The following is a 14,504-nucleotide window of genomic DNA, read 5'->3' as shown; positions in this document are numbered from 1 at the left end:
CCCCCCCAAAAAAACCCAACACAACAACCCACTGTTCATTGAAGTGTGCCGTTACTGTGAATAAAGATGAGAACAGAGGACCACTCTCACATATTTAATTTAAAAAAAGAAAGCTGGAAAACAGTTGACACATGTCTAGCACTGAAATTCTTTTGACTGATCTGCTCCAGGGACCTCCAGGTTTTAGAGGAGATCAAGGACGTAAAGGATCAAAAGGTGAGGCAGGATATGTGTATCCAGAAGGGCCGAAAGGTGAGCGAGGAGATCCAGGGGCCAGGGGAGACAAAGGAAGAAAAGGTTCAAGTGGATTTCTGGGAAGACCTGGCTCTAAAGGATCCAAGGGTTCTAAAGGTGAAGAGGTGGGTATACACTGTTTACAATTAATATAGAATTCATAAAAACCTAAGTCAATATTTTTATCTTGTATAATAGTCTGTTTTGTCTGTTCTGATACTTCAAATGAATATCCTCTACCTGGTTTAGCAACTGGTTAGCAACCAGTATGCATAACCAATATGCATGAAACAATAAGAGTAAATATTCTTATGTAATACCAGAGAGAGATGAGGCTAGTTTAGGTATATGTTGCTGAAAAACCTTGGCAGTTTGTTGTGGTGTTAGTTTAGGTATTTCTGTAATGCTTAAAAGGAAATAATAATTTAAACAGGTCCTGTTCAGTCTTCAATCAGGGCTGAGAGAAACCACAAAAGCTGTGAAGACTGACCTAAAACTAGAATCAATCGTTAGGGCAGAGCTCTTTGTTCATCAGAAACAATAAGTAACAATGACTGTTGTGTTGTGTTGGCTGAGAAACTGTTAGTGATTCAGATGTAACTATCTCTAAACCTGACTCCATGGTATTCAAGGCAAATCAGAGCTGAGGGTTTTTTTTTAATCAAACGTCTTAAAAAGGAAAAAAGTGTACAGTATAGTGCCACAGTGACTGAAAAAATCAAGCTGGTGTATTTGTTTGTACTATTTCACTCTTTTAGCCCTCAATTTGTAACTATTGGTATTCAAATTTTACTCACAAGTAAACCAGAGGAAAAATTCCTCTTAAATTATCAGAGCTACGATATTACCGAAGTAATGAAAGATTATAGTCAGACGGAGAACCGGGCATTTTGTTATGAAAGCTGATGTAGTGAGCAAGTAATGTTTGATACAGACACGTGTGTAATCATTAATAGGGATTGTCTGGCTCAAAAGGAGATAGAGGACTACCGGGGTTGCCTGGCAGTGTTGGTGCTCCTGGTGAGATGGGGCTTCCTGGACTGCCGGGATATGGATCACAAGGCATAAGAGGTTTCAAAGGCTCTAAAGGAATACCTGGCCCACCTGGATTACCTGGAGAAGCTGGTTCGTAACTTCCAATTTTATAATGTTTTAATGTTAAAGAGTACTTGGTTGAAATTGCAGATAGATTCAAGACAAAGACATAATTTATGAAATGGGAAGGTGTTTTTGCAACGAGATTTCCACAGTGTGTTCCAGCTTTGTTCCACTGGAGATAATAGCAAAAGGGTTATAGGATAATTGAGGTTGGATGGGACCCATTGAGGTATTTAGTCAAAAATTCTGCTCAGGACAGGGTCAGCAATGAGATCAAACCAAGTTACTGGCAAGGAATTATCCAGTTGGGCCTTGAAAACCTCCAGTCATCCCTGGGCAACCTTTTTCCAGTGCTTGACTGTCCTCATCATGAATTAAGAAAAAAAAAAAAAAAAAGAAGTTTTCAAACTTGCATCTAGTTATCATCATTAGTGTGAGCTAAGTCATCGAGGAAGATATGAAGAACTTAATTTTTGAGTGCTAAAAACATAGCAGTGCATGTATTATTTGTAGGCAAGCATAATCTGGAAGAACTCAAAATTGGATGGCAGATATAGTCAAAGTTTCTAAAAGAGAATATGCATTAAATCTTTATGAAATGGCATTGGAGATTAAGCACTTCTCAATTGCGTCATTTTCCTGCTGACTCTGTGCTTCCTTTTCTGCATCTCCACTAGACTGCAGGAGGGCTGAGAGGAAGACTGAAGGTGGGCTTGGTGTCAATAAAGTTCTTTTGCTTTATGAAGCCAGGATCTGAAGGCTTTTCAAAGTCTGTTAGAGTTTCAGAAATATGGAAACTATAGTAGACTGCATTTTTAACCAAGTAAATGGATCACTAATATTTTAAAATGCTTAAGATTACATATTACCAAACTATAAGCCTTTGTAATCTTTGATTATGTATTTGCTGAAGGTCTGAAAGGAGAGACCAGTAGGATAACTCCATTGCCTGCGTTGCCAGGACCTCGGGGACCAGATGGTTTACCTGGCCCCCCAGGAGTGCCTGGTGAGTACATCTGCACTAAACAGAGTAAAAATCAGAGATAATCTGGGATTTCTCTTCCAGCTCTGGCTATATGGGTTACTGTAACCTGTTGGGTTACTTTGAAATAACTATGAAAAGGATTTCTGTGGTACAGAAACTATGGAATTAGCTGTAAGATTTCTTTTCAAGAAAACTGAGGGAAGTGGGTGTGAATAGGAAGGGCACAGAGGGCCATGTCCATGGTGTGCAGTATGGCAGAGATTCCAAGCAGTCCTATGCTATGACTTGGTTCTTCCAAGAATCAGAAACATCTGGGGCATATGCCCCACCTTATGTATCCAGAAAGGTGCCTCTAGCATAATTTTGACAAAAGTGTATCCTAAATTATGCTGGGACTGCTACAGCCTTCAATACAGAAGGAACAAAATTAGGTTAAAGCATTCTTAATCTTCCTGAAGCCTTTAGCCCTTCTCATGCTTTGCAGAGACACAGTCAAAAAAGTAACTGTATTACTAAGTTTCTTGGTTCCTTTTTGATGTGACTGTTACTAACCATTGTTCTAAGATACTAAGAACCTGATTTTTCTTTCTTGGGTAGGTTTTGGGCTTGGGTTATAGGTGGGATTTTTTTGGTTGCTGGTGTTTTAAATTTTGCAGAATATTTGAATGCCCTGAATAACAGTAAGTCAGGTTAACTGTAAGGCATCTTTGCTTTGGTTTTGTAGAACAACAGTCCTTAGAGCTCCAGCTTAAGGTAGTTTCTGTTCTTATAGTTCCTTCTGTTCTGAACTTCACCCCTATAATGTGTGCTTGTATCTTCTCAACAAGTGGAAAATTTGTATCTGCATGTAGTTGTTCCTAGAAGTCTGGAATTTGGGCAATTGGCATAAAGACCTAACTCACAGACTCATGCCTGCTTTGGGTATTGTGAATACAATTATCATTTTTAACTGTGGAAACCTGCTGTGAAGGAGAAATAGTGTCTAAATTCTAATAATATACAGTGGTGTCCTAATTAATAATGTTGAACTATAAACCATCTAATCTTACAAGTTGATGTACTGCAGTAAGATACATCACAGTTTACTTACTTTCTTTGTACAGGTAGGGTTGGAGCAAGAGGTCAGCCGGGTGATTCAGGACATCCAGGTCCAACAGGTGACACAGGCTTTCCAGGGCTTGGGTTTCCTGGAAACCCAGGTCCAAAAGGTAAAATACTCTTTTGGATAATGTTCTTTAAAAAAAGCAAAAAACCAACAAAACCCCAAATCTACTTCTTTTTAGTCCACATTAAAAGCAATCAACAAGTTTAAAAAAAAAAAAAAATCAATGAACATTATTCAGGAAAGTGGTTTTAGCACTCTTGTAATTTATTGCCTTAATGCTTATGAACTGTAAGTTGGAAATATTTTTAAGTATTTCAGAGAATCAAGTATCAAAGGTGGTAGTAGGAAAATATTTTAAGACATTGACTTTTCCTGGAATATTGACCAAACAGGTACAGCTTCACTTGAGTGCCACACTTATTTCAGAGTGATTCTCTTTACCTGGATATGTGTTACAGAGACAGAGATGTATAAGCATCAGTACTTTATTTTTAATCAATTTTGGTTATATACAATACCTGCTCTAATGTGCAGCTAATAGAAAGCATTTTGAATACTGTGAATTTGGACGTTCCTTGTGCAAAGTCATACCTCCTTTTGGACACTAGAAGTATTACCAAATTCTTAATATCCAATACTAAAACTATTATCAATATGCTTGTTAAAGAAAACAGTAGGGAACTGGCATCAGAATAGCTTCACTTTGGAAAAAACCTCCCATGTTAAATAACTAATTTGAAGCAAGTAACCAAGCACTGTTAAGAGTCAATGTTGAGTGAATATGTAAGGTACAAGATGCAGTGTGTCACATCAACTCTGAAATCAAGATGCTGTCTTCAGCTCATGTAAGCTACTTTCATGTCAGAGGCTCATAACTGTATCCATAGAAATACCCATTTGTAAAATAAGGTGATAACCCATAGCATCTGTACCGCCATTTAATTCCTTTTGCAGGAGATAAAGGACTTGCAGGAGGCAGAGGGTCACCAGGTTGTGAAGGAAAGATTGGAGATCCAGGCCGAGCTGGAAACCTAGGACATCCAGGAGAAAAGGTTTGGTTAGAAACACAGCACAGACTTTTCCATAGGTCTCACACATTAAATGTAACACTGAGCAAATAAATTAAGTGTAAAGAATTACAGGAATTCCTATGCTTCCTGACCAGTGATGTACAAATTATTAAACTGAATTCTTTATGTAAAAAGGGGCTCAATATAAAATTTTAAATTCAGATCGAGGATTTCATAACTCCAAGTGTTTGGGATGTTTTGGTACTTCAGTTTTCAGAGCCCGAGGAGTATATTGCATTGTTTACAGTAAATAAATAAGGCCATAGCTTCTGAAAAGATGGCTATTCAAAAATTGCAATTAAGCACATATTTGCGGGAGGTCAGTAGCAAATAAGTATACATTTAATTTAAGCAAGTGCTCTGTTGAAGTGAAGCATTAAGGAAATAGGTTGGAGGTAATACTACATCCACTCTTGCTGATTAACAGAAGTTAATCTACTGATGGCATATGTAAATATAGGATTCTTGGCTACTCTGTAGTCAGGATACCAATCTGAACAAAACAATAATACCTATGTGTTTTGAAAAAGTGACATTTCTTTTTTTTGTGTGCTCATATGCCATTCTTTTGTGTGTTTTTTGACATGACAAAGTGTGGCGTTTGAGGGTGTGGGGTTTTTTTATTTATTATTTAATCTGTGTTTGACATCACAGAACAGCTGGATGTGGAATAGCCTTTGTGGTCCAAGTATATCATCAGTGACTGTTATAAACGCAGCTTTACTGACCTGCTTTATTGCTATATAATTTGCTGATACTCAAAGCTAGTACTCAAAACAAACAGAAGTTCAGTCAGCCAAAAAAACCAACTAATTCAAAGTTCCCCTTCAGGGAATAGACTTGGGACATTTGTGATAAAATTAGCCTTCATGGAAAACAACGTTCAGAAGAATGATTTAAAAAAACCCAATGACACGAGTGTTCTAAGACATATCTGGGCAATGACTTTGATTATATAAATAAATATTTTGATAAAAATATTACTCATAAAAGTAAATAAAAAGTTGTATTTGCGCAGACTTCAACCAGATTTTCAGGTACAAGTCCAAAGATTTTCACAGCTACAGTAAGCATCACAGTGCAGTAAAGGTCAAATGGAGGGAAGTGTCTTGCATTGCTCAGTAGCAATTTCTTACAGTTCAGAGTTCAAAAGCTGTCTAGACAAATTACTCCTCTGGTATGGAACCTGCAGCTGGTTGATAAGGAATGTCCAGGGGTCTGCTGAATCAGGGCCATTAAAAACTATAATGTGAAGGATCCTCAGGGATCTGGAGAAGATTACTGTAATAAAAGTACTTAGTTAATTACATGGTGGATAAATTATTTTGGCAGATTTGCAAAACATAGTTTACATTTCTCTCTCTTGCAGGGTGACCCAGGCATGGTTATTCCTGGAGAGCCAGGTAGACTGGGTTCACCAGGAGGTCATGGCATTCCTGGCTCAAAAGGTGATCCTGGATTTCCAGGACTTCCAGGCTTACCAGGGCGTGCTGGACACGATGGTGATGATGGCCTAAGAGGTACTGTTGTCAAACAAGCTCAGGGAGCACTGCAAGTTATTTTAAGGAAAGGGAAGCCAAGTCAAACAATGCTCACTCAAAGCCTGAAACTTCTGCTTAAATCATTGTGAATCTGGACTCTTTTCTTTTAGGAGATCGTGGCTCACCTGGAGTTCCTGGAGATCCAGGTTTTCCAGGGAAACCTGCTGAATGTGTTATTGGCCTGCCAGGTTTGCCTGGTGGCCAGGGAGCTACAGGCCAACCAGGTAGGACCTTCTGAATCAAATGTGTCATTTGGCTCGGTGCGTCTGGGTTTTGTTTCTACTTTACAATGGCATGAGGGAGCTGAAGTTGTTTCTGGACGTTGGTTGTAGGATAGTATGTGAGAAAGTGTGAGCCCATTTAAAAGATGCACTTTCTGCAGATGGAGGAAACACATGCACTGATTAAGATGGATTAAGATTTAGATTATATTATACAGTATGAAGAGTAATTACAAACTGGCCAGAATTCTGCAGGAAAAAGAATATTTCAGTCATGTCTCCTGTATGGGGCTGAACTTAGATTCCTTGGTACAATGTGATTCATAAAGAAGCAAAACAGAGGAAGAGCTCATCCAGGTAGAAAACCAATTTACAGTCTCAAAATACTGCATATACTGTGTATGATTTTCATTCCAAAAGAAGCACGCTTGAGTACCTAGCACAGTCCTTCTCTACATGATCTCAAAATTCTAAATTTTTTTTTTGGTACATTTTTTATTTTATTAGAGAATGCATGCATAATTGGTGGGTTTTTCATGTTTGGGTTTTTCTTATTTTTCTGAGAAAGAACAGAATTTTCTACTCTCACCTTTTGTTTCCCTTTAGGAAGAAAAAAAAAAACAAAAAAAAAACCACCAAAAACCACACGAAACAACCCAACAACCCACAACTCTTAAGAATTCCTGAATGTGTATGTTGTCTTACAGATCTAATGTTTAGCCCTCAAACAGGCAGAGTTCAAGAAGAGCTTCATTCTCATGATGACAAGATAGAGAAGAAGGTTTGTTTTCTAGGCAGATGTACTGTACTACACTATCATGCATTTTTCTTAGGAGGAAGAGGTTCGCAAGGTTCAAAAGGCAAACTAGGTCCTCCTGGCTTGAGTATCCCGGGAATCTATGGAACACCAGGGGAACCTGGTTTAAGAGGTCTTCAGGGAAATACAGGATTACCTGGTCCCAAGGGACAGTCTGGAAGGCCAGGAATCTCTGGTGTGCCAGGTGAGGATTTCCCAAATACTTGTTTTGATACAGAAATTAAGTCAGTCTCTGCAAAAAGGTGTCAGTCATGATTTTCCAAATTGAAGATGCTGAAATATTCCTCTGTCAACAGCTTTCATATGTCATTGAGATCTATATGGAAAACAAATAAATAACAATTTTCTAAATGAAGAGTGTCATGACACAGCACTGAATTTTCTGAAACAGTCTTCTGAGAAGAGAGGGTTACCTCACACTGCTTTTTGTACAGTAACGTCTTTGCAGTAGTACATGAAACAGTTAACAACCAAAGCAACTCCGCATCATAATTGAAGTGTGTTTAGTTCTTACTGAGCATCCCTTTTCAAACAGAGAGCTTGTTAATGCTATGTTCTTTTCCTTGAAAAGTGAGTTCAGATCTTGAGTCTGACAGTCAAGTCAGATCAAACTCTGTCACATAAATCAGAGCTAACTTTAAGGTGGGTAATCCCTGTAGGGTTTTTTTCAGAAATGTGTTCAAATTTGATTTCTAGAATAAAAGAAATCAGCTATGTAATGCTTCTTATCTCTAACAAAGATTTTTTCATTACTATCAAATACTTCATCATCCTCTGGGAAGGAGATGGTACATACCTTTTTATTTATACAACCTATAAAACTAGTGATAAACATGTAGCACTTGAGGCAGTTATGGAAACCTAGACTTATGTCATTTGAGGGGAGTTGTTATGTCCCAGCTGGCCTTCAACTCCTGAGTCAGAAAGGAATGTCTCTCCCATACATCCCATGACAGGTTTCCCATCCCTTTGTGGATCTCAGATACATTACCCTCAGTGTCAGTTATTTCATTTATGGACAGAAGCTGTTGCAGCTACTAATCTAGGTGATTTGGAAGTTACTGTATGTATAAGTACCATTCCCGTGGTTAAAGACTAGAAAACTGGCTTGGACAGTGTGTTATAGAAATGGAGAGGAAAAAAAAAAAAAAGCAATTAAACACTTAAATGACAGGCATATGTGTAGTTTTCTGAAGTAATGTTCTGTTTCACTGATCAAATACTAACAAATATGTTTCTATTGTTTCAATTCCACAGGCTCAAGGGGAGAGCCAGGTATAGTGGGCTGGTTAGGAATTCCTGGACCCCCTGGCATGATTGGAAGACCTGGCAACCCGGGTATCAGAGGCAAGTGGCCATAGTATCTGCCTTCATTATTACTTCGAATATAGGAACTTCCATGCTGAAGTTAGTCTTGTGATCCATCTTGATGTATGTTATCACTCCTGAGTATGTGTGTCATACTGGGATTTCTTGGGTCTTGGTAGATCTTTGGCTTCTGTATATGTGCAGTCTGCAGACTGAATGACATTACTCCAGCAGTTTTGAATTGCCACCTTTTCTATTTCATTGGTATTTGTAAAAGTGGCTGGCAATTTGCTAAATAAAGAGCAGAGAGCTTTTTTTGCTTGATTTTTTTCCATCCCATTCATGTTCCAAGTATCATTATTATATCTATTCAACACATGCAAGATTATATGTATATTTAGTATAAGAAATAATTACTGTTTATGGCACAATACTCTTGCCATAATTGTCCTCATAGATGTTTTATTGATGACTAGAGTAATTAGGAAGATAGTTTAGGTTGTGGATTTGGAACGTATATTTAAATATAAATGAAATTTCTGCACTTGAAAATGGAAGTTTCATTGTTTCCTTTATGCTATTGTCTAGTGAGGTTTCTTCAGAAAATTTAATTATATTTTCTTGCAGGTTCTTCTGGCTTCCCAGGACTAAAGGGAAGAAAAGGGTTTCTTGGAGCAAAAGGTGAACCAGGTGATAAAGGTTTTCCTGGACCATCTGAGACCTTGGTTGGTATTGGAAATAAAGGAGAACAAGGCTTAAAAGGTACATATTCATTGTTCTGTCATTCAAAACTAGTTAGGGTTGTCATCTATGTTGTGGTTCCAGTGGACTCTAAAAAATGGAAAAAATTGACTCTACTACTGAGAGTATTTGCATGGCTTTGAAATAATCACTGCTGCACACTGTAACTGCCTTTTTATTTATGGGGTAGTTGGATATTAACACTGAATTTTTATTTCCATTTTAACAAGTCCGTACTCCTTTAAAAAACTTTTATTGTAATGTTAAACCAGTAATAATGTGTCAGTAGTACTAAAAGGCTTATATACAAATATGCTACATGTTGCTGGTTTTACACATTAGTAGCCCATGGGTGCGCTTACCAACTAGATGCTGAATTGCAAAGTTGAGTCCTCTCAGAAATACTTGACTGTCAGAAGAACTCCTTTGTTTGCAATATTAATATAGACTCTCTGTATATGAGTTGTAACTACTTAACTAATGCTATCTGGCTTTTTGTGTAGACATTTTCCTATGAAAGCTTTCAGAAGCTTCCTTTTGTCTCCATATGGGAAACAGGGAGAGCATTAATTGTGATCTTGTGTCTTGCTTATGTGTGTTCACAGAGTGTAAATCCTATGCTCCACTTCTGCTTCATTAGCTTTAAGAGTTATAAAACTTAAAACTTTACATAAAACTTACTTGAAGATGTTGGTTTGTAATTTTTTTTAAAATGAAATTTTGTTTTAGGAGTTCAAGGAAGAATGGGTCTAAGAGGAGAAAAAGGAGACACTGGAGTGCAAGGTCCCCCAGGTCTTGATGGATCTGAAGGAATACCTGGTCTTCCAGGTATGGAATATTGTATATTGAAAATTACTGTGTCACGTGGGCAGTAGAGATAATATTACCTCAATGCTAGCACATAAACTCGGCTCCAGCAGCAGCACTACATTCTCTGTATTAACTGAAGCTTTTCTGAGAATTCTGGAACAATTTCAAAAGCTGCTATTTGAAAGTCATAGCAGCTAGCAGCAAATGATTCTTTGTTTCCTTCCAAATATCAACCATTTTGGGGATAATAATTAGAAAATAATACTAAATCCTAAATAACTTTAAAATCTCAAAGCTGATGAGGCCGATGAATAAAAATTGATATTTATAAAAGTGGATAGAAGTTTGAATTCAGTGATCTAAAAAAAAAAGTAAGAATTCTCAAATAGGAACATTGCAGTTCGGAATGGAAATATTTCAGAAGCTTTTTTTATATCAGATTGAATTTATTTCCCTTTTCAAAGCCTGCTTGTCTGTCTTATATTTTGACAGTTACCAGATATTCCGTGAAAAGCAGAATTAAAAATAACCTGCATAAATTATAAACCTACATAATCTCTCATAATATACATGTTGACCCTTGAGTGAGGCAATGCATCTGTTTTTTCAGAGTAATGCTAATAAAACATCTTTATTTCTCTGTATTCTGCATCTTCAATTCTTTGAGATAACTTCTTGCTAGAAACATATATGGCACTATAATTAGATACATAAAAATGTTGACAATTAGTAATAATTTTAAACTTGTAATCAGAATGGCTCTTTTCATGATGGCAATTATTCATGCTATATGTCATTATAGCATCACTGCTATATTCTGTTATTAGCATCCTTTGTAGTCATTGCAATGTAGCCATCATGGGGAAAATTGCAAATGCTCCATTACTCCCTAACTTTTTATGGAAGAAAATGAGACCTCACCTGCTTAAATGTTCAAATATTGCTAGTACCCTGGAATTTAGACATCTGGACATTCTGGATGCAACTAGATCTTGTAGTCATTAAACTGAATGCTAATTTAGCTGAATTAAGCTAAAGATAAGGGGGGGGGGGGCAAATTGCCTCAGACATATAAGAAAAAGCTCTTGAGTATACTAGTCATGAGAAGTGCATAATGGGCAAGTAATAATGGGATTGTGACATGCACAGAAACCAGACTGAACTCAGGGAGACAATGAAAGGAGAGTCCAGTGCATAAATATAAATTCATGATCTTGATCGGAATTTGCAAAGGTATATTTCAGTTGCTTCTCCTAAGTGCTGTGGTCACAAACCTTAATTTTAATGTTGATCCATGAGATGCTTGTTATTTCTTTGACTTTCAAACAACAATAATGATGATAATTTTATCTGCATCTGGGGCAAAGGCTGCATGTTGATTTACAAAATAAGAAGATACCATGACAAGGTGTGTGCAGTAGAGGATTCTGTATTATCACAGCTCTGCTAGCCAGCTAGTGTCTAAAGCAAACATGTGATGATGACACTTATTTCTTCATCTTGCAGGTGTCAAAGGATTTATGGGTCTTCCAGGGATTCCTGGAGGACAAGGATTTCCAGGTGCACCAGGAAACAAAGGGGACATGGGAATTCCAGGTCATTTTCTGTCAAGCCATATTACAAGTTCATAGAGCTGTATAGAAGCATTTGCACAGATTTGAGCAGTTACTGTAAGCACACTAAACAATACTTAGACTGGGATTTATTCTTTGCAGCACTATACACTTCACACCACCCCAGCATTTGCTTCACTTGTAGAATGCTGTTCTCCCTCTCCCTAAATGAAATATAACTTCTTTAATTTATGTATTGTTACATGTAAGAACCTCTTTTTTAAATATGTTTAGAAATAAAAATCACTGGCTGTGTAAATTACTTTAATGAAGAATGAATATCTGAATATACAAGCAGTAGTTCACAAAACATGAGGTGTGGTATGCAATTGGGATCCTTTTAAGAATTGTCTCAGTATCTTTCTTTTTCCAGGTCCAAAAGGACAGAAAGGATCTCCAGGCTTTCCAGGACCATCAGGTGACCCTGGTCCACCAGGCTATGGTGGCTTTCCGGGTGACAAAGGAGATCCTGGGTACCCATCTGCTGGGCCTCCAGGAGAACCTGGTCCAAAGGTATGAAGGCAATGGGAACAGCATCGTATTAGGCAGTAAGCAGAGCCTTTGACTATAGAAACAGAACAACATGTAAGCAAGAGCTGTAGAGTTTGTGGAAGTAGATGATTTGTTAGTGATAAGAAATGCAAAAAGTCTGTGGAGTCATTATTCAGAAATTTTTGAGTTCTTTATATTTCATTCGTCTCTTGGTGCAAGAATTTATTTGTAAAGTTTCTGTAAAAGTTGCTCATCCATTAAGAACAAGGACTTCCATTTAAAAAGTCAGCAGTGGGAACATTTGTACATTAAAAAGTACAGAAGAACATAATTTTAACAAATCCAAAAGTTTTGTAACCTAAAATTGTACTATTGGTTTTTGACAGTCTCGTAATACCGTTACACAGGATGAATTGGTTTTTTTTCTAGCAATATATGTTATGTTCGGTATATATTATGTTCAGTAATATGTATTGCTAAGAAAAAAACAGTATCTTACAATTTTATTCTGCATAGTCTGGTTGTCGAACAACTGGGAGTCTTTCTACATATGAGATTATCTGAAATACGTGGTTAAGGATGTAAACTGTACTGCAACTCCTGTAAACTGTCTAAATTATCTGTTTATTTTCTGTACTAGCTGGGTAGCCACAAGGAGAGTACTGGTGTGAAAAACACTAGGAATTTAAGGAAAAATAGGCATTTTAGTATTTTGTTTAGCTGTACATTTTGTAAGGAATGTTTGTTTTGAACCACAGGAGCTGTTAGAATAAAATTGAAGGTAAGTCTATGTGCAAGTGAAAACATCTGAAGACTTAATTTAGCTTGTACATATCAAAGAAAAATCTTTTCTTAGGTATGTCTAAAAGATCAGTGGTATTGTAAGACTTCATATTAGCCTACTTAGATTTTTGTCTGAGAATCATAATGAACCATGATTACACTTACTTAACATTTAAAATTACATATGATTTTTCTTTTGTTCAACTATGAAATGTAATGTATTTACGGTAATGTGATTCTTTACCTGTTTGTGTGCAACTGCTACTTCTCAGGGAGATCCAGGCCTCCCAGGAGTTTTGGGCATCAAAGGAGAAAAAGGATCCCAAGGTCACCCAGGACACAAAGGAGTACCAGGACCACATGGGATCAGAGGGGAAACTGGAGGTGCAGGAATCCCAGGTATGTGTTGTTTCAGTGGGATGATGAGATGTTGACATGCTTCTAGGAGTAGATAAACTACAATAAATTTAATAACTACACAGGGTGCCTGTGGGCTGGCACATTTGTATTCAGCTGCTGTAAACCTAAACAGCTCCTCTGTAGTCAGTGCAGCCAGACTAGCTAGTGTCAGCTAGAAATCTTTTCACAGCTGACTGAAGCAGAAATGATAACAAAGTTCTCAGACTGAGTCTGGATCTAGTGATAATGCCTCTTCTCCTTTCCCACACTCTCTTCTTACAGGGAAGCTTGGACCTCCTGGAGATACTGGTGTTAAAGGACGGCCGGGCCGCCCAGGGCAACAGGGCATTACAGGCCCTCCTGGTATGGTATATAGCGTATCTCCCAAATCACTGCCCCCTGGTTTGTTACTTTCTTTGTAATGAGGTAGTTGATGTTCTGAGTTTTTTGGAATTTAACTGATGCAGTTGCAGTCTCTGTTTATCTTAGTTCGAGGCTTTGTTTACCTTCTCTGGTTCCAGCTAAGGTCTTTAAAAGCCTGTTTTCAATGTTATCAGTACAACCGAGGCAAGAGGTTTTACATTTTTTTCGCTATCGTAAAGCTTTTTGCCTTTTTTTTTTTTTTAATCCAAACGTCTCAAGATGTGATATCCACACAATTGTAAGGAAAGCTTGTTTTATCTCCTAGAAGAGAATAATAAACTAAGACATAGCTAGATGAGGAGGAGAATAAAATTAGAGTGGAAAGAGGGGGCAGAAAAGATCAAACCATTCAAAATACGCATAAGGGGGAGTGTGTAAATATGCAGCAACAAGGAGGTATGCAATGCAGACTTTATTAAAAGTGAGTGCCAGTCACTGTCTTCAAAAGAGCATTGAATGCTCTTATTTTCAGAGATCCTCGTCAAAATTGCGATGTTGTGGGTTTATAGACTTAGTGAATTTACACTGGCTTATCAGCAGACTTAGCAAAGATCAGAATCTACTCCAGTCAGGGAGAGAAACCATGCTGCCTGTGTGGATTCCCACCAGCACCGGTTAAATCAAAGGCAGGGTCCTACAATGTCTTTAAAAGACAGGAAGTTATTGCCTGTGACAACAGTGTTGGAGTCCAGTGAGCTCAGTAAAAATTATATGCTGCTCTTTACAAATGTTTATATGCCTACACAGTTAAATCTATCTTTGAAGTAGCTGGACTAACTACATTTTAATAAAGGGAACTCGTATCTTCTCCATTTGAAATGTAAAATAATAGAAGTGAAAATGATATTCTGGTCCATTATAATT

The 14,504-nt window shown here is 37.5% G+C and overlaps 1 protein-coding gene across 1 annotated transcript in view; it reads left to right on the top strand.

The window, feature by feature from the left end:
• The window catches only part of COL4A3 (collagen type IV alpha 3 chain), a 51,894-nt gene that overhangs the window by 23,948 nt on the left and 13,442 nt on the right, over positions 1 to 14,504 (top strand). Inside the window, exons 24-38 of the mRNA XM_026854583.1 lie at positions 171 to 359; positions 1,191 to 1,359; positions 2,246 to 2,338; positions 3,421 to 3,525; positions 4,377 to 4,474; positions 5,862 to 6,012; positions 6,144 to 6,257; positions 7,088 to 7,255; positions 8,329 to 8,418; positions 9,007 to 9,141; positions 9,850 to 9,948; positions 11,437 to 11,526; positions 11,917 to 12,056; positions 13,091 to 13,217; positions 13,500 to 13,580. Of these exons, the coding sequence (XP_026710384.1) occupies positions 171 to 359; positions 1,191 to 1,359; positions 2,246 to 2,338; positions 3,421 to 3,525; positions 4,377 to 4,474; positions 5,862 to 6,012; positions 6,144 to 6,257; positions 7,088 to 7,255; positions 8,329 to 8,418; positions 9,007 to 9,141; positions 9,850 to 9,948; positions 11,437 to 11,526; positions 11,917 to 12,056; positions 13,091 to 13,217; positions 13,500 to 13,580 (1,849 nt within the window). The remainder of the gene's footprint in view (positions 1 to 170; positions 360 to 1,190; positions 1,360 to 2,245; positions 2,339 to 3,420; positions 3,526 to 4,376; positions 4,475 to 5,861; positions 6,013 to 6,143; positions 6,258 to 7,087; positions 7,256 to 8,328; positions 8,419 to 9,006; positions 9,142 to 9,849; positions 9,949 to 11,436; positions 11,527 to 11,916; positions 12,057 to 13,090; positions 13,218 to 13,499; positions 13,581 to 14,504) is intronic.

Source organism: Athene cunicularia, assembly GCF_003259725.1.
Source record: "Athene cunicularia isolate RWA chromosome 9 unlocalized genomic scaffold, athCun1 chr9_part1, whole genome shotgun sequence".
Taxonomy (NCBI): Eukaryota; Metazoa; Chordata; class Aves; order Strigiformes; family Strigidae; genus Athene; species Athene cunicularia.
The sequence above is the reverse complement of the archived record's forward strand: the minus strand, read 5'-3'. Positions and strand labels throughout refer to the sequence as shown.